The sequence below is a fragment of the Anomaloglossus baeobatrachus genome, chromosome 6, assembly GCF_048569485.1.
Source record: "Anomaloglossus baeobatrachus isolate aAnoBae1 chromosome 6, aAnoBae1.hap1, whole genome shotgun sequence".
In the NCBI taxonomy this organism is placed as follows: Eukaryota; Metazoa; Chordata; class Amphibia; order Anura; family Aromobatidae; genus Anomaloglossus; species Anomaloglossus baeobatrachus.
Window position 1 is genome coordinate 553,833,906 of NC_134358.1, and position 19,232 is coordinate 553,853,137.

General features: G+C 44.0%; 1 protein-coding gene across 7 annotated transcripts in view; it reads right to left on the reverse strand.

The window, feature by feature from the left end:
• The window catches only part of DYNC1I1 (dynein cytoplasmic 1 intermediate chain 1), a 425,084-nt gene that overhangs the window by 133,878 nt on the left and 271,974 nt on the right, over nt 1–19,232 (reverse strand). For all 7 annotated transcript variants that reach the window (XM_075315694.1, XM_075315692.1, XM_075315688.1 and 4 more), the window contains 2 exons: nt 16,674–16,807; nt 13,917–14,061 (listed from right to left, as the gene is read on the reverse strand). In XM_075315694.1, coding sequence (XP_075171809.1) covers nt 13,917–14,061; nt 16,674–16,807 — 279 coding nt within the window. The remainder of the gene's footprint in view (nt 1–13,916; nt 14,062–16,673; nt 16,808–19,232) is intronic.

Consider the following 19,232-nt stretch of genomic DNA (forward strand, 5'->3'; position numbering starts at 1 on the left):
ATACAACCAGCTGGGTGGTTTTTCTTCTTGATAACAAGATGGATGGTTCCTCTCCTCGATAACAAGATGGATGTTCCCTCTCCTCAATAAGAAGTTGCATTGTCTCGCTCCTCGATAAAAACGGGATGGTCCCCTCTCCTATATAACAACATGGGTGATCCTTCTTCTCGATAACAAGCTGGATGGTCCCTCTCCTCGATAACAAGTTGGATGGTCTTTCTCCTTGATAACAAGCTGGATGGTCCCTCTCCTTCTGAGTCTACAGGACACAGGGTCCATGGTTTCCATAAATAATTTCACATTTTGATTAAGTCAACCACAAACCTGTTTTCTAGTTTGCCTCCGTGCAGTATAAATGAGCTTAACCGCAGAGAAGATGGAAGCATTTCTGGATTGTATTAATATATGACTGCTACTTTGCATGACAGTATTTGTATTTGAGGTTTGCACTGCAAACTGTGATCACAGATGATTATTTCTGGAAGTATTCTTGATCCACACAATGATTTACATGACCGAAATATGCCTGTATTTACTGCAGCGCCACCTGAGGGCGAGCATCCAATATTGGCCGTCCCCTGTGCACATGGATCTCGCCAGAATTCTCCAAAATCTGATGTTTTTTGTATACTGTAGATGGTGATAGTTAAAGTTTTTGCAGTTTCGCTTTGAGGAACATTTTTCAGAAATTATTCCACAATGTTTCGAAGCAGTTGTTCACAGATTGGAGAAACGCTCACCATCTTTGCTTCTGAGAGACTTTGCCTCTCTAATATTCTCTTTTTATACACAGTCACGTGACGTGAACGTTTTCCCTCAGGCTGTTATTCTTTCATACAAATTCATTTTCCAACCATTTATTAACTGTTTCTCAACTTTTTTTAAATGTGTTACTACCGTGAATCTCTAAATAAATTAATTTTTTTCTAACAAAATGGAAAAATGTTCAACTTCTGATCTGTGTCCTATGTTCTGTTATGGATAAAATATATCGATAAGAGACTTCCAAAACATTGCACTGTTGGTATCCTTATATTTAACACATCATATAACTACTATAATGCTGCTGGTATGTACAAGAATATAACTACTATAATACTGCCCCTATGTACAAGAATATAACTACTATAATACTGCCCCTATGTACAAGAATATAACTACTATAATACTGCCCCCTATGTACAAGAATATAACTACTATAATACTGCTCCTATGTACAAGAATATAACTACTATAATACTGCCCCTATGTACAAGAATATAACTACTATGATACTGCTCCTATGTACAAGAATATAACTACTATAATACTGCCCCCTATGTACAAGAATATAACTACTATAATACTGCCCCTATGTACAAGAATATAACTACTATGATACTGCCCCCTATGTACAAGAATATAACTACTATAATACTGCCCCCTATGTACAAGAATATAACTACTATAATACTGCCCCTATGTACAAGAATATAACTACTATAATACTGCCCCCTATGTACAAGAATATAACTACTATAATACTGCCCCTATGTACAAGAATATAACTACTATAATACTGCTCCTATGTACAAGAATATAACTACTATAATACTGCTCCTATGTACAAGAATATAACTACTATAATACTGCCCCTATGTACAAGAATATAACTACTATGATACTGCTCCTATGTACAAGAATATAACTACTATAATACTGCCCCCTATGTACAAGAATATAACTACTATGATACTGCTCCTATGTACAAGAATATAACTACTATAATACTGCTCCCTATGTACAAGAATATAACTACTATAATACTGCCCCTATGTACATGAATATAACTACTATAATACTGCCCCTATGTACATGAATATAACTACTATAATACTGCCCCCTATATACAAGAATATAACTACTATAATACTGCCCCTGTGTACAAGAATATAACTACTATAATACTGCCCCTATGTACAAGAATATAACTACCATAATACTGCCCCTATGTACAAGAATATAACTACTATAATACTGCTCCTATGTACAAGAATATAACTACTATAATACTGCTCCTATGTACAAGACTATAACTACTATAATACTGCTCCTATGTACAAGAATATAACTACTATAATACTGCTCCTATGTACAAGAATATAACTACTATAATACTGCCTCCTATATACAAGAATATAACTACTATAATACTGCCCCTATGTACAAGAATATAACTACTATAATACTGCTCCCTATGTACAAGACTATAACTACTATAATACTGCCCCTATGTACAAGAATATAACTACTATATTACTGCCCATATGTACAAGAATATAACTACTATAATACTGCCCCTATGTACAAGAATATAACTACTATAATACTGCCCCTATGTACAAGAATATAACTACTATAATACTGCCCCTATGTACAAGAATATATCTACTATAATACTGCTCCTATGTACAAGAAAATAACTGCTATAATACTGCCCCCTATGTGCAAAAATGTATAATAAATACTAATAATAATTTGCTGCGTGGTGGTTACACTGCAGTTGTATCTTTACAGATATTGACTTCGTCTTCCTTCATCCTGGGATATGTCAGTTTCCTCTCTCGTCTATTATAGCCGGCACATGTATTACGCACCAGTATAATCCTCCAGTGTACTCCGCTCACACAGGAGGCCGATGAAGGAATGTTTTAGGAAGTGATGCTCAGCCTGAGGTCCCGCGATGTATTACCTCGGTAATGTCTGGGCTGTAATGAGGCGTGATGAGGCGCGAGGTATGACTGATCTCCACGTGTCTCCTAATAGCCGCGGCTCAGTATTATGCTCCGGGACTACAGATAGGAATATATATATATTATTGGGCAGTGGGTAAGAAAGGGGGGAATGGCAGCCATGATGGAATACACTACTGTTTTATGGGACAGGAAACTAAACATGTCCCTTTAGACCTGACACATTTCAATTAAGCTTTTCATGAATTGACTTCAAAAACAGTAGTCAGTCTAAGCAAGCAGAGCTGCAGTGTAAAGCATGGCAGAAAAAACAGAGCAGTGTCTTGTGATGCTGATTGCAGTGAAATATCATTTTTTTCTGTCTGTCTTGTGTCATTTCTATCCTGGCCGATAATGTCTGATAAAGGTCTAATGGGTACTGTGGAAGGAAGGGGTCAAATGTTTTGTTTTTAACATGTTAAGATGAGCCAAATTAATCTAAAGTCAGCTCTTCAATAAGTGGCTGCGTCTTCATACGCAGAAGAGAATCTGAGCAAGCAGTGCTGCAGTGTAAAGCATGGGGGAGAGAGGCACAGCAGTATCTGTTGATGCTGATTCAAATATGGTATATATTTAATGTATGATAATCTGACACCGACGTTTCGGCAGGGTTTACATAAACCACACCCCTCATTCTATGGGCATCCCTTTAAGTCAGTAACCAGATTGCTATTTATAAATTATTCATAACATTTAAATAAAAAAATAATATATGCATACACTACAGACCAAAAGTTTGGACACACCTTCTCATCTCTAGAACAACTGTTAAGAGGAGACTTTGTGCAGCAGCCTTCATGGTATAAAATAGCTGCTAGGAAACCACTGCTAAGGACAGGCAACAAGCAGAAGAGACTTGTTTGGGCTAAAGAACACAAGGAATGGACATTAGACCAGAGGAAATCTGTGCTTTGCTCTGATGAGTCCAAATATGAGCTCTTTGGATCCATCCACCGTGTCTTTGTAGAAAAGGTGAACGGATGGACTCTACATGGCTGGTTCCCACCGTGAAGCATGGAGGAGGAGGTGTGATGGTGTGGGGGGGGGGGCTTTGCTGGTGACACTGTTGGGGATTTATTAAAAATTGAAGGCATACAGAACCAGGATGGCTACCACAGCATCTTGCAGCGGCGTGCTATTCCATCCAGTTTGCGCTTAGTTGGACCATCATTTATTTTTTAACAGGACAATGACCCCAAACACCCCTCCAGGCTGTGTAAGGGTGGCTTTACACGCTTCGATATTTGTCCCGATATCGCTAGCATGCGACCCGCCCCCATTGTTTGTGCGAAACGGGCATATCGCTGCCCGTTGCGCACAAAATCGCGCACCCGCGTCACACATACTTACCTGCATAGCGACGTCGCTGTGACCGGCGTACCGCCTCCTTTCTAAGGGGGCGGTCCGCCTGGCGTCACAGCGACGTCACTGAGCGGCCGCCCAATGAAAGCGGAGGGGCGGAGATGAGCGGGACGAACATCCCGCCCACCTCCTTCCTTCCGCATTGTGGCCGGCGGTAGGTAGGAGATGTTCCTCGTTCCTACGGGGGTCACACACAGCGATGTGTGCTGCCGCAGGAACAAGGAACAACAACGGGAAAGCAATAGTATCGATAATTGGGAGCAGACCCCCAAGTCAACGAGGAGCGATTTTGGACGTTTTTGCAACGATCCAAAATCGTTCCTTGGAGTCACACACTACGAGATCGCTACAGCGGCCGGATGTGCATCACAAAATCCGTGACCCCAACGAGATCGCTGTAGCAAAATCGTAGCGTGTAAAGCGAGCTTAAGGGCTATTTGACTAAGAAGAAGAGTGATGGGGTGCTACGCCAGATGACCTGGCCTCCACAGTCACCAGACCTGAACCCAATCGAGATGGTTTGTGATGAGCTGGACCGCAGAGTGAAGGAAAAAGGGCCAACAAGTGCTAAGCATCTCTGGGAACTCCTTCAAGACTGTTGGAAAACCATTTCCGGTGACTACCTCTTGAAGCTCATCAAGAGAATGCCAAGAGTGTGCAAAGCAGTAATCAAAGCAAAAGGGGGCTACTCTGAAGAACCTAAAATATAAAGCCAGCTTTACACATTGCAATTTGTTGTGCGATCTCGTATGCGATGTGACACGCCCAGGTCGCATATGGGATCTTATGAGATTGCACGTAGGTCGTTCATTTGCTGTCACACGTGCGTTAGTAGTCTATGTTAAATTGATCAATTTTGTGTGCGATCCTTTAGATCATGTGTTCTGTGTAATGCGTAGGGGATCAGTTTTTACTATGTCATCTGCCATTCAGCTCTGCTACATGGCCGCTGACAGCAGACACAGACAGCCATGTAGCAGAGCTGAATGGCAGATGACTGCAGACACAGACAGAGCCGCACGATCAGAATGAACTCGGGTTAACTTCACCCGACTTCATTGTCATCCCGTGGCTCTGTCTGTGTCGCCTTCTGATTAGCGGTCACCCATGAAGGACTCACCGGTGACCGCTAATCTCCTGAGTGACTGAATTGAGCAGCCCTCTCTCATACTCCCGATCTCCGGCGCGGCGCTGCACGGCGTTCACACTGCTCCGGCGGCTTTTACTATTTTGAAAAAGCCGGCCGCTCATTATTCAATCTTGTATTCCCTGCTTTCCCCGCCCACCGGCGCCTATGATTGGTTGCAGTCAGACACGCCCCCGCGCTGAGTGACAGGTGTCTCACTGCACCCAATCACAGCAGCCGGTGGGCGTGTCTATACTGTGCAGTGAAATAAATAATTAAAAAAACGGCGTGCGGTCCCCCCAATTTTAAAACCAGCCAGATAAAGCCATACGGCTGAAGGCTGGTATTCTCAGGATGGGGAACTTCACGTTACGGGGAGCCCCCCAGCCTAACAATATCAGTCAGCAGCCGCCCAGAATTGCCGCATACAATAGATGCGACAGTTCTGGGACTGTACCCGGCTCTTCCCGATTTGCCCTGGTGCGGTGGAAATAGGGGTAATAAAGAGTTAATGGCAGCCCATAGCTGCCACTAAATCCTAGATTAATCATTGCAGGCGTCTCCCCGAGATACCTTCCATGATTAATCTGTAAGTTACAGAAAATAAAACACACACAACGAAAAATCCTTTATTTGAAATAAAAAACACTAACAAATATTCCCTCGTTCACAATTTAATAAGCCTGGAAAAGCCCTCCATATCCGGCATAATCCACGGACCTCCAGCGTCGCATCCAGCTCTGCTGCATGAAGGTGACCTGAGCAGCAGAATACACTGCCGCTCCTGTCACCTCCACGCAGCAACTGAAGACAGTCGCGCGATCAGCTGAGCTGTCACTGAGGTTACCCGCGGCCACCGTTGGAACCAGTGGTGGCTGCGAGTAACCTCAGTGAAAGCTCAGCTGATCGCGCTACTCACCTCAGTTGAAGCGTGGAGATGACAGGAGCGGCAGTGTATGCTGCTGCTCCAGTCACCTCCATGCAGCAGAGCTGGAAGCGACGCTGGACCATCCTGGATTACGCCGGACATGAAGGGCTTTTCCGGGCTTATTAAATTGGTGAACGAGGGAATTTGTTAGTGTTTTTTATTTCAAATAAAGGATTTTTCGTTGTGTGTGTTTATTTTCTGTAACTTACAGATTAATCATGGAAGGTATCTCGGGGAGACGCCTGCAATGATTAATCTAGGATTTAGTGGCAGCTATGGGCTGCCATTAACTCTTCATTACCCCTATTGCCACCGCACCAGGGCAAATCGGGAAGAGCCGGGTACAGTCCCAGAACTGTCGCATCTATTGTATGCGGCAATTCTGGGCGGCTGCTGACTGATATTGTTAGGCTGGGGGGCTCCCCATAACGTGGAGCTCCCCATCCTGAGAATGCCAGCCTTCAGCCGTATGGCTTTATCTGGCTGGTTTTAAAATTGGGGGGGACCGCACGCCGTTTTTTTTTTATTAATTTAATTATTTATTTCACTGCACAGTATAGACACGCCCACCGGCTGCTGTGATTGGGTGCAGTGAAACATCTGTCACTCAGCGTGGGGGCGTGTCTGACTGCAACCAATCATAGCACCGGTGGGCGGGGAAAGCAGGGAATACGATATTGAATAATGAGCGGCCGGCTTTTTCAAAAGAGGAGAAGCTGCCAGAGCAGTGTGAACGCCGTGCAGTGCCGCGCTGGTGATCGGGGATGGGTGAGTATGAGAGAGAGGGGTAGACTGACTGAGATGGACAGAGAGAGAGGGACAGAGATAGTGACCGATCGACAAAAGCAGCATGCTGGGATTTTTTTTCTCATTCCGATCTGGACTGAGAAAAAAAAAAAAAATCGCAAATGCGAGCCGAATCATTCACTAACATGTGTCCGATTCCAATGTGAGATTTTCTCGCATTGCTCTACTGCGAGAAACTCGCAAGGGAGAAGCCGGCCTGAAAGTTGTATTTGCAAAATCGTATGAGGGATGTCACACGTTTCAATTGACTAGGTTCGTGCAACAAAACGTTCAATTCTAGACAAAGATACGATGAGTTTGCGATCACCGTTTTTGCGTTCAATCTTGATCGCACGTAGGTGTCACACGCAAATACGTCACGAACGATGCCGGATGTGCGTCACTTACAACTTGACCCCAACGACGGATTGTAAGATATATTGCAACGTGTAAAGCGGGCTTAAGACATATTTTCAGTTGTTTCACACTTTTTTGTTAAGTATTTCATTCCACATGTGTTAATTCATAGTTTTGATGCCTTCACTGTGAATCTACAATTCTCAGAGTCCTGAAAATAAAGAAAATTTGAATGAGGTGTGTCCAAACCTTTGGTCTGTAATGTATATATATATATATATATATATATATATATATATATATATATATATATATATATATATATATATATATATACAGTGCCTACAAGTAGTATTCAACCCCCTGCAGATTTAGCAGGTTTACACATTCGGAATTAACTTGTCATTGTGACATTTGGACTGTAGATCAGCCTGGAAGTGTGAAATGCAGCAAAAAAGAATGTTATTTCTTTTTTGATTTTTTTTAAATTGTGAAAAGTTTATTCAGAGGGTCATTTATTATTCAACCCCCTCAAACCACCAGAATTCTGTTTGGTTCCCCTAAAGTATTAAGAAGTATTTCAGGCACAAAGAACAATGAGCTTCACATGTTTGGATTAATTATCTCTTTTTCCAGCCTTTTCTGACTAATTAAGACCCTCCCCAAACTTGTGAACAGCACTCATACATGGTCAACATGGGAAAGACAAAGGAGCATTCCAAGGCCATCAGAGACAAGATCGTGGAGGGTCACAAGGCTGGCAAGGGGTACAAAACCCTTTCCAAGGAGTTGGGCCTACCTGTCTCCACTGTTGGGAGCATCATCCGGAAGTGGAAGGCTTATGGAACTACTGTTAGCCTTCCACGGCCTGGACAGCCTTTGAAAGTTTCCACCCGTGCAGAGGCCAGGCTTGTCCGAAGAGTCAAGGCTAACCCAAGGACAACAAGGAACGAGCTCCGGGAAGATCTCATGGCAGTGGGGACATTGGTTTCAGTCAATACCATAATTAACGTACTCCACCGCAATGGTCTCCGTTCCAGACGAGCCCGTAAGGTACCTTTACTTTCAAAGCGTCATGTCAAGGCTCGTCTACAGTTTGCTCATGATCACTTGGAGGACTCTGAGACAGACTGGTTCAAGGTTCTCTGGTCTGATGAGACCAAGATCGAGATCTTTCGTGCCAACCACACACGTGACGTTTGGAGACTGGATGGCACTGCATACGACCCCAAGAATACCATCCCTACAGTCAAGCATGGTGGTGGCAGCATCATGCTGTGGGGCTGTTTCTCAACCAAGGGGCCTGGCCATCTGGTCCGCATCCATGGGAAGATGGATAGCACGGCCTACCTGGAGGTTTTGGCCAAGAACCTCCGCTCCTCCATCAAGGATCTTAAGAGGGGTCGTCATTTCATCTTCCAACAAGACAACGACCCAAAGCACACAGCCAAGAAAACCAAGGCCTGGTTCAAGAGGGAAAAAATCAAGGTGTTGCAGTGGCCTAGTCAGTCTCCTGACCTTAACCCAATTGAAAACTTGTGGAAGGAGCTCAAGATTAAAGTCCACATGAGACACCCAAAGAACCTAGATAACTTGGAGAAGATCTGCATGGAGGAGTGGGCCAAGATAACTCCAGAGACCTGTGCCGGCCTGATCAGGTCTTATAAAAGATGATTATTAGCTGTAATTGCAAACAAGGGTTATTCCACAAAATATTAAACCTAGGGGTTGAATAATAATTCACCCACATTTTTATGTTGAAAATGTATTAAAATTTAACTGAGCAACATAACTTGTTGGTTTGTAAGATTTATGCATCTGTTAATAAATCCTGCTCTTGTTTGAAGTTTGCAGGCTCTAACTTATTTGCATCTTATCAAACCTGCTAAATCTGCAGGGGGTTGAATACTACTTGTAGGCACTGTATATATATATATATATATATATATATATATATATATATATATATATATATATATATATATACACACACACACACACACACGCACATATATATATATATATATATATATATATATATATATATTATATATATATATATATATATATATATAAAGCAGGGGTGGTGCTGATGATATAAAAGCAGATTTGCATATATTATATATATATTATACTCACACCTGCTTCTATATCGGCAGTATCCCCCGTATTTGCAGCATAATGGTATAGCTCAGTTCATTAGTATGGCCTGCTCTAAAGCTCCGCCCGCTATTCAGCCCTACCTCCAATGAGAAACATTAGTGGGGGGAGTCATCAAACAGATAAGTCATGTGACTTGACAACTGTCAAATCAGGATACTCCTGATCCAGGCTGTTTTTAGGCTATACCATTATGAAGTGCAGGGGGGGTGCAGAACTTGCTATTTAAAAAAAGTAAAAAAAATAAGAAAACTCCTTTAATAAACAAATTAAAAAAACAAAACAAAAACACAAAAACAAATAAATTCTCGGACTATTTTAGATTTTGATGCTGCGGGTGAATTATAGGTTTCCGTTGTTTTTCCTTTTCGCTTTGTGTTTCCATACAAATCAAGTCGGGTTGTTCCGCGGTACTGTAATTACCTTTTCTGGATAAATATTGAACAGTAAATTTATATATTTCCTCGGAAACAGCAGTCGAGAAGCTGAAACTGCTATTAAATTCTTTCAGCGGCTCAGAACATGTGTCTAGCGAGTACAATGAGTATTGTGTACCTGTGACTGCAATTTAGGAACGCGATGAATGTGAGACAGATTAATAGGATTAATGGGATGAAGAAAGTGATTTGTTTCATGAAAGACATGCTCCGGCGGCTCCAACTTGGAGTTACGCTCTGTAGGAAATATTAGGAAGTTGCTCTAATAGTAATTCCCTAACATACCGCCTGTGAGTGCATGAAATGGTTAAACACTGCGGATATCTACAATGAATGGAGTTTGGGTATATTACCACCAGTGCCAGGTAGCTGCTGTAAAGGCAAAGAAATTATGTAAGGCAAGTGGTGCCCGAATTACTATGTATGAATGTATCAAGGGTCTGTCTGATAAGGTGTAATATTAAGGGCTCCCACATGGACCCTAAATGGCAGCGGAGTCCCTAAAAATGCACATTATAAATCCCCCCATATGGTGTCTATACAAAGCATTTTCTTTTCTTTTTGAAGTAATCACAATTTCCTTGTGCAGATTTTCATAAGAAAAAATTGATATGACTTTAGGTACAAAAGAGGCAAAGTATGAGCCATTGTATTATAAAGAGACATTACAAAAATCTGCATTTGGGTGTCAACATGAGTCCTAATGAAGTGGCATCTACTACTTTGTGATTAAAGTGTTTTATTGTGAGCATAGAGGAAAATTCTCTACTGTAAGAGCAGTAAAACATAGTGGAGGGTTCTCTACTTTTAAAGCATTAAAACAAAGAGGAGAGTTCTCTACTCTAAGGCGGGCTTTGCACGTTGCGACATCGCAAGCCGATGCTGCGATGTCGCACGCGATAGTCCCCGCCCCCGTCGCAGCCGTGATATCCTTGTGATAGCTGCCGTAGCGAATATTATCGCTACGGCAGCTTCACATGGACTCACCTGTCCTGCGACCGTCGCTCTGGCCGGCGACCCGCCTCCTTATTAAGGGAGCGGGTCGTGCGGCGTCACTGCGGCGTCACACGGCAGGCGGCCAATAGGAGCGGAGGGGCGGAGATGAGTGGTACGTAAACATCCCGCCCACCTCCTTCCTTCCGCATATCCTACGGAAACCGCGGTGACGCTGGTAGGAGATGTTCCTCGCTCCTGCGACTTCACACACAGCGATATGTGCTGCCGCAGGAGCGAGGAACAACATCGGACCGTCGCGTCCGCGTAATTATGGATTACGCCGACGCTGCACCGATGATACGATTACGACGCTTTTGCGCTCGTTAATCGTATCATCTAGGCTTTACACACTACGATGTCGCATGCGATGCCGGATGTGCGTCACTTTCAATTTGACCCCACCGACATCGCACCTGCGATGTCGTAGTGTGCAAAGCCCCGCCTAAGAGCAGTAAAGCAGAGAGGAAGATTCTCTACTGGAAATACAGTAAAGCATGGCAGAGAGTTCTTTAGTGTAAGAGCACTGTAATGTAGAGGAGGGTTCTCTACTGTAACAGCAGTAAAGCAGAGAGGATGATTCTCTACTTCAAATACAGTAAAGCATAGCAGAGTTCTTTAGTGAAAAAGCACTGCAGTGTAGAGGAGTGTTCTCTACTGTAACATCAGTAAAGCAGAGAGGAAGATTCTCTCCTGTAAATACAGTAAAGCATAGCAGAGAGTTCTTTAGTGTAAGAGCACTGCAGTGTAGAGGAGGGATCTCTACTCTAACAGTAATAAAGCAGAAAGGAAGATTCTCTACTGTAAATACAGTAAAGCATAGCAGAGAGTTCTTTAGTGTAAGAGCACTGCAGTGTAGAGGAGGGATCTCTACTCTAACAGTAATAAAGCAGAAAGGAAGATTCTCTACTGTAAATACAGTAAAGCATAGCAGAGAGTTATTTAGTGTAAGAGCACTGCAGTGTAGAGGAGGGTTCTTTCCTGTAACAGCAGTAAAGGAGAGAGGAAGATTTAATACTGTAAATACAGTAAAGCATAGAAGAGTTCTTTAGTGTAAAAACATTGCAGTGTAGAGGAGGGTTCTCTACTCTAACAGCAGTAAAGCAGAGAGGAAGATTTTCTCCGGTAAATACAGTAAAGCAGAGAGTTCTTTAGTGTAAGAGCACTGCAGTGTAGAGGTGGATTCTCTAATCTAATAGCAGTATAGCAGAGAGGAAGATTTTCTCCGGTAAATACAGTAAAGCAAAGCAGAGAGTTCTTTAGTGTAAAAGCACTGCAGTGTAGAGGAGGGTTCTCTACTGTAACAGCAGTAAAGCAGAGAAAAAGATTCTGTCCTGTAAATACAGTAAAGCATAGCAGAGAGTTCTTTAGTGTAAAGGCACTGCAGTTTAGAGGATTGTTATCTACTCTAACACCATTAAAGCAGACAGGAAGATTCTCCCCTGTAAATACAGTAAAGCACAGCAGAGAGTTCTTTAGTGTAAAAGCACTGCAGTGTAGAGGAGGGTTCTCTCCTGTAACAGTAGTAAAGCAGAGTGGAAGATTCTCTACTGTAAATACAGTAAAGCATAGCAGACGGTTCTTTAGTGTAAGAGCACTGAAGCATAGATGAGTTTTATCTACTTTTTATAGCTGTAAAGCAGAGAGGAAGGTTTTCTACTGTAAAACCAGTAAAACACAGCAGAGGGTTCTTTACTGTAAGAGCACTAAGGCATAGGTAGGGTTCTCTGCTTTTTAGAGCTGTAACACAAAGACGGTTTTCTATTGTAAAAGCAGTAATGATAGTCATCATTTCAGACTAGAAATACTGCCATACAACACAAAGGTAATAGAGTCCAAAATAACCCCCATAATCAAGTTTCCAAATAATACGCGGAACCCAAATAACACTTCATTAAAGGGCTCACAAAATACTGCTATATAGTTCCCACACAATTTCTAAGTAATACCACCATAAACTGCTAAATAATACTGGGTTGCTTAGTTTGTTCCTAGGGCAAGTTTGTGTTAAAATGTTGCGAGAACCGGAAAGTTGCAAAAAGTTGCAAATTGTTGCCAAAATTTGCAACTTGTTTGCATCAGAAAAAGTGCATAAATTTCGACCCGTTGATCCCATTTGGACATTTCCAAGACTACTTTGTCCCATTCAGTCCAAAAGAGTAACTGCCATATAATGGCCACAAGTCGCAGCAAAGGTTAGATGGCCCATGAAGACGCAGGAACTGGCCCTTTTTGGGTCTGGATTTCTGCTTTTGAAGCTCTATTGATACTTTAAGAGAAGTAAATCATATATGAGGATTAACTATTATAAAATCAGTAAATCATGGAGGAAGGGTCTCTGCTTTAAGAGCAACAAAATATAAAGGTGAGTTCTCTTCTGTAAGAGCAGCAAAATATAAAAAGAAGAGGGTCACATTCTTTACCGAGTCAACGGGGCCCAATGATTTCTTGTTACACCCCTGAAGATGAAGACGATACATTCTCAAGTCTCCATTCCAACAAAACTAAACTATATATTCCTCCGCAGGAGGCCAGGAATTCCCATTTCTTCCAAGCCGAAGTTCGCAGGTACCAAATGGTAATGGAGACTTAATAGAAGCCACTTGCGAGGACGGAACCTTTCATACAAGTTTAGAATTTCCAAATGTTAAAAAAAAAATTGGCGAAATTAGTCCTCAGATCACTAGATGCCATCTTCATGTAACGCTCCGTCAACGGTATCACATTGCCATATGTACGAAATGTGATCCGCGGGCCGACAATATTCTCATTACCCCTCCTGCAACTTTCATAGCTTTCTGACACATGGTCCGTATTAATGGGGACTGGGTTAAAAAAAAAAAAAAAAAAAGGAAATTTTAATAAAAAAATAAGATACAAACCCAACTTTTATTATTTTCACACATAGGTTGGCCGGAGTCCAGTACGGAAATCAAGGGGGAAAAAAAATAAATAAATAAATAGAATTTTTGGAAAGGTTCAGGGGCGGGTCTCACCTTAGTGGTCCACAGCTTGACCGTCCAGTCGAAGGATGACGTCAGGAACAGATGGGAGAAGTCAACGGCGCCCACGGCACTGTGGCAGTTGAGTCCGGTGATTGGGCCCTGGTGGCCCTCAAACACTTCGCTGATGCCGGCTTTGCTGCACACACATTGTAAAGTTCAATTACTAAATGCACAACATCTGCCTTCTATTAAGTCGACAGAAAAAAAAAACCAGTAGTTTCAACTGATTCTTGCAGAATGTGAAAAAAAAAAATGGTCAATCAGGGGGTTTTAAAGACACAGAGGTGATCATTATCAGATCGGAGGGGCTATGACACCTGGAGACCCCCAGCAATCCTCTAAAAGCTGGATATAGCGCTATACATCGTGTAGTGGCCGTTCTTGGGTACTGCAGCGCCGCTAACATTCCCTTTAAAGAAGTTATCCAGTTACCAAAACTGATTTTTTTTTCCTCATAAATCTTGCTAATAGGTGCCTCTCCACACATCTATTATGTTATTTCAGCAATATTACCTTTTATCGTGCTCTAGCAGCACATCCTCATTTCTGGCTCCAGCTCTGATGGGGTTAATAGAAGCTGAGCTGCAGCACCCAGGAGCCATCACAACACAGCGTAGGAAGATTGCTCTGCTCAATCTAGATTTGGATTGTAAGCATGCAAATTAACTTTCCTCAAGAAAGTAAATTGTCTCCCAAGTGCCACATATCAATAGTAGGTATGTCTGACCCTTTAACGAGCTTTGCAATATGATTAAAGAGGACCAGCCACCAGGATTTTCCTATATCAACTAAAGCCAGCGCTATAGTGGCGCTATCATGCTGATTCTATACATATCTTTAGTTGTGAGATCGGATGTATAGTTTCTGCAATATAGGCAAGTAAAGAAATGCACTGTTATTTGATTGACAGCAGCTACAGAATATCTAATAAGTGGGCCGGGTTTTGCTAGTTATTCCCGCCCCTGTCTGTCTGCCTGTCCTTCCTCCCCCTGTCCTCCCTCCTTCTTTTCTTCCCCTGTAATAACAGAAATAGGGAGAGGAAAAACAGGCAGACAGGGGCGGGAATAAATACCAAAACCCGACCCACCTATTAGATATTCTGTAGCTGCTATCAATCAAAAAACAGTGTATTTCACAAACTTTAATTGCCTATATTTCAGAAACTATACATCTGATCTCACAACTACAGGTATGTATAGAATCAGCATGATAGCACCAGTATAGCACTGGCTTTAGTTTATATATGAAAATTGTGGTGGGTGGTCCTCTTTAAAGATATATGCAAAGCTAAAATCTCCTCAAAAATTAAACTACCCCCAATAGCTGGCACTAAAGACACAACTTTATTTCTTCTATGTTGAAAGCTAATTTGTATACCTTATTTGGCAGCGCATAATGGAAAAGATAAAAAGTAGAGGTGGGTTCTCTACTGTAAGAGCAGCAAAATATAAAGGATGGTTCTCTAGTTTAAGAAAAGTAAAGCATAGATGAGGATTAACTATTATAATATCAGTAAATCATGGAGGAAGGGTCTCTGCTTTAAGAACAACAAAATATAAAGGCAAGTGCTCTACTGTAAAGGCAGCAAAGTATAAAGAAGGGTTCTCTACTGTAAAATCAGTAAAGCATAGAAGAGACTACTTTACTGTAAGAGTAGCAAAATATAAAGACAGGTTCTTTACTGTAAGATCAGTTAAGCATAGAGGAGGGTTCTCTACTGTAATAGCAGCAAAATATAAAAGGGGTCTCTACTGTAAAATCAGTAACACATAGAGGAGAGTGCTCTATTGTAAAAGCAGCAATATATAAAAAAGGGTTCTCTACTGTAAGAGCAGTGAAGCATAGTGGAGGGTTCTCTACTGTAACATTAGTAAAGCATTTAAGGAGGTTCCTTAGTGTAAGTACAGCAAAATGTGTAGGAGGGGTCTCTACTGTAAGAGCAGTGAAGCATAAATGGGGGTTCTCTACTGTAAAATGAGTAAAGCATGGAGGAAAGTTCTCTACTGTAAGAGCAGCAAAATGTGTAGGAGGGTTCTCTACTGTAAGGGCAGTGAAGCATAAATGGGGGTTCTCTACTGTAAAATGAGTAAAGAATGGAGGAAAGTTCTCTACTGTAAGAGCAGCAAAATAAAAGGAGGGTTCTCTACTGTAAAAGGAGATCAGCATAGAGGAAGCTTCTCTACTGTAAAATCAATACACCATAGAGGAATGTTCTCTACTGTAAGAGCTGTGAAGAGGAGAGCATCTAAAAATGCACTAAAGGTGAAAAAAATAAAAAATGTAGTGTTGTAGTGTGTTTCATATTTCCATGTTGTCTTCATCTGCCCTTCGTGGTGTTTTTTTTGCTGCAAAATCATTTTCTTTCATTTTTTTTATCCTTTATTGTGGGTTGTTTTTTTAATGTGTAGAATAGGCCAAATATATTTCAGTTCTGCACTGCTCCCCAATATCAAACACAATACGTGGAACAGGTGCGTCCCATTTTCTGTTATTCTAGGTTTACAGTATAGACTCGGACAGAGTCAGCAGAGTCATTTCATTGTTATTATTAGAGGTTGGCAAGGTATAAATAGCTCTATAAGGCAGGACAGGAACAATATGATATACACCCAGAAAAATGTCAATATGCATTTCCTGACCCACCCTATTCTGTGGGGGTAAAGACCTGTATCTCTGTGAAAGCATGTGACATATTTATTTTACTAATTTGGTGGCACAGATAAAAAAAAATACAACACGTGACAATACCTTCCATGACGACACGCAGCGTAAACCGTCCCCTCCTCGCTCCCGACTACAAAATTGTTAACGTCTCCTGTGGGGAACGCCATCCCGGTAACGGCTACTGACTTGGATTTATTGTACACCAGCTCCATACTTTCCTAGAATAAAATGAACTAGATTAGAAAACTGATCTGATAGAGATATATATATATATATATATATATACTAGAAGGTGGCCCGATTCTACGCATCGGGTATTCTAGAATTTACGTATTGTGTAGTTCATGTATGATTTTTGTTATATATATATATATGTTGTGTGTAGTTACCAAGTGTTTGTGTAGGGCGCTGTACATGTTCTGGGTGTTGTCTGGGTGTGACGGGGGTGAGAGCGGTGTTGTATGTGTGTTGCGTTGTTTGTGGAGCGCTGTGTGTCTGTAGCGTTGTGTGTTGCGCGGTTTGTGTGTGTGTGGTGTGTTTTGGGGGGAGGTATGTTTTGTGCAATGTGTGTGTTGTGCGGTATGTGCGTATATTTGTGTGTGCCGCGGTGTTTGTGTGTTGGGTGTTGTGTGTGTGCAGCGTTGTCTGTGTGTGTAGGTGTCTGTGTAGGGCAGTTGTTTGTGGTTCCCAGTGTGTGTGTGTGTGTGTGGTGTGTTGTGCACTTCCCATTGTGCTCCATCCCCACATGCAGCGCACTCCCCATCGTGCTCCATCTCCCATGCTGCGCACTTCCCATGGTGCACCATCCGCCATGCTGCGCACTCCCAAACGTGCACCATCCGCCATGCTGCGCACTCCCAAACGTGCACCATCCGCCATGCTGCGCACTCCCAAACGTGCACCATCCGCCATGCTGCGCACTCCCAAACGTGCACCATCCGCCAGGCTGCGCACTCCCAAACGTGCTCCATCCGCCATGCTGCGCACTCCCAAACGTGCTCCATCCGCCATGCTGCGCACTCCCAAACGTGCTCCATCCGCCATGCTGCGCACTCCCAAACGTGCTCCATCCGCCATGCTGCGCACTCCCAAACGTGCTCCATCCGCCATGCTGCGCACTCCCAAACGTGCTCCATCCGCCATGCTGCGCACTCCCAAACGTGCTCCATCCGCCATGCTGCGCACTCCCAAACGTGCTCCATCCGCCATGCTGCGCACTCCCAAACGTGCTCCATCCGCCATGCTGCGCACTCCCAAACGTGCTCCATCCGCCATGCTGCGCACTCCCAAACGTGCTCCATCCGCCATGCTGCGCACTCCCAAACGTGCTCCATCCGCCATGCTGCGCACTCCCAAACGTGCTCCATTCCCCATGCTGCGCACTCCCAAACGTGCTCCATCCCCCATGCTGCGCACCCCCCATTCTAATCCATCCCCCATGCTGCACCAGCATCAGCCTCTCTACCCGCAGCATCAGCCTTCTGTCCCCAGCATCAGCCCGTCTCTGTCCCCAGCCTCAGCCCCTCTCTGTCCCCAGCCTCAGCCCCTCTCTGTCCCCAGCCTCAGCCCCTCTCTGTCCCCAGCCTCAGCCCCTCTCTGTCCCCAGCCTCAGCCCGTCTCTGTCCCCAGCCTCAGCCCCTCTATGTCCCCAGCCTCAGCCCCTCTCTGTCCCCAGCCTCAGCCCCTCTCTGTCCCCAGCCTCAGCCCCTCTCTGTCCCCAGCCTCAGCCCCTCTCTGTCCCCAGCCTCAGCCCCTCTCTGTCCCCAGCCTCAGCCCCTCGCATCCACTCACACACACCCGATCGCATCCACTCACACACACCCGATCGCATCCACTCACACACACCCGATCGCATCCACTCACACACACCCGATCGCATCCACTCACACACACCCGATCGCATCCACTCACAGACACTGACGATATCGCACATACGCGCTGATACTCACAACATCCGGACATACCACATGCCTCTGGCCATGTGATCCTCCGTCAGGTCCTGGAAGATCACAACAGCACAGTATCGAGGCCGAGAAGCAAGCGATATCGCCGGATGCTGTGAGTATGTGGATGCGATGTGTGTGTGAGGTGTGTGTGAGGTGTTTGTGAGAGTGAGTGCGATCTGATGTGTGTGTGTATGCGTGTGTGTGTGCTGTTATGTTTGTGCGTGTGGAAGTCGCGCCGCTGCAGGACCTTGATTTACTGGTAACTATGCAAGCATGGTTACCAGCGCAACACGTCCCCCGCTCGCACGGGAGCCCACACCAGCATACGGCGGCGGCGTACGCTGATGTGGGCTCCCGTTGGGGAGGGGGGAAAGGGGGGGGGAGTACAGTACTCACCTGGGATTCGTGGCTCCGTGACCGTGTCAGTTCGGGCAATGCGGGGGGGGGGTGGGCGAGAGCTAACGTCTATTGCGTGAGGGGGGCGGGGCGTGGCGTGGGCGAGTTGCCAATGCCTGCAGGGTGCCGGGGCAAGAGGCCAATCTGTGGGGGGGGGCAGAGCCTGGGCGAGCGGCTGGCCAATCCGTGTGGGGGCGCAGCCGGGGCGAGAGGCCAATCCGTGTGGGGGGGCGGGGCCATGGCGAACCCAGCGGCCAATCAGCTTTGTGTCACCGTAAGGACATGTCACGGTGACACTGTC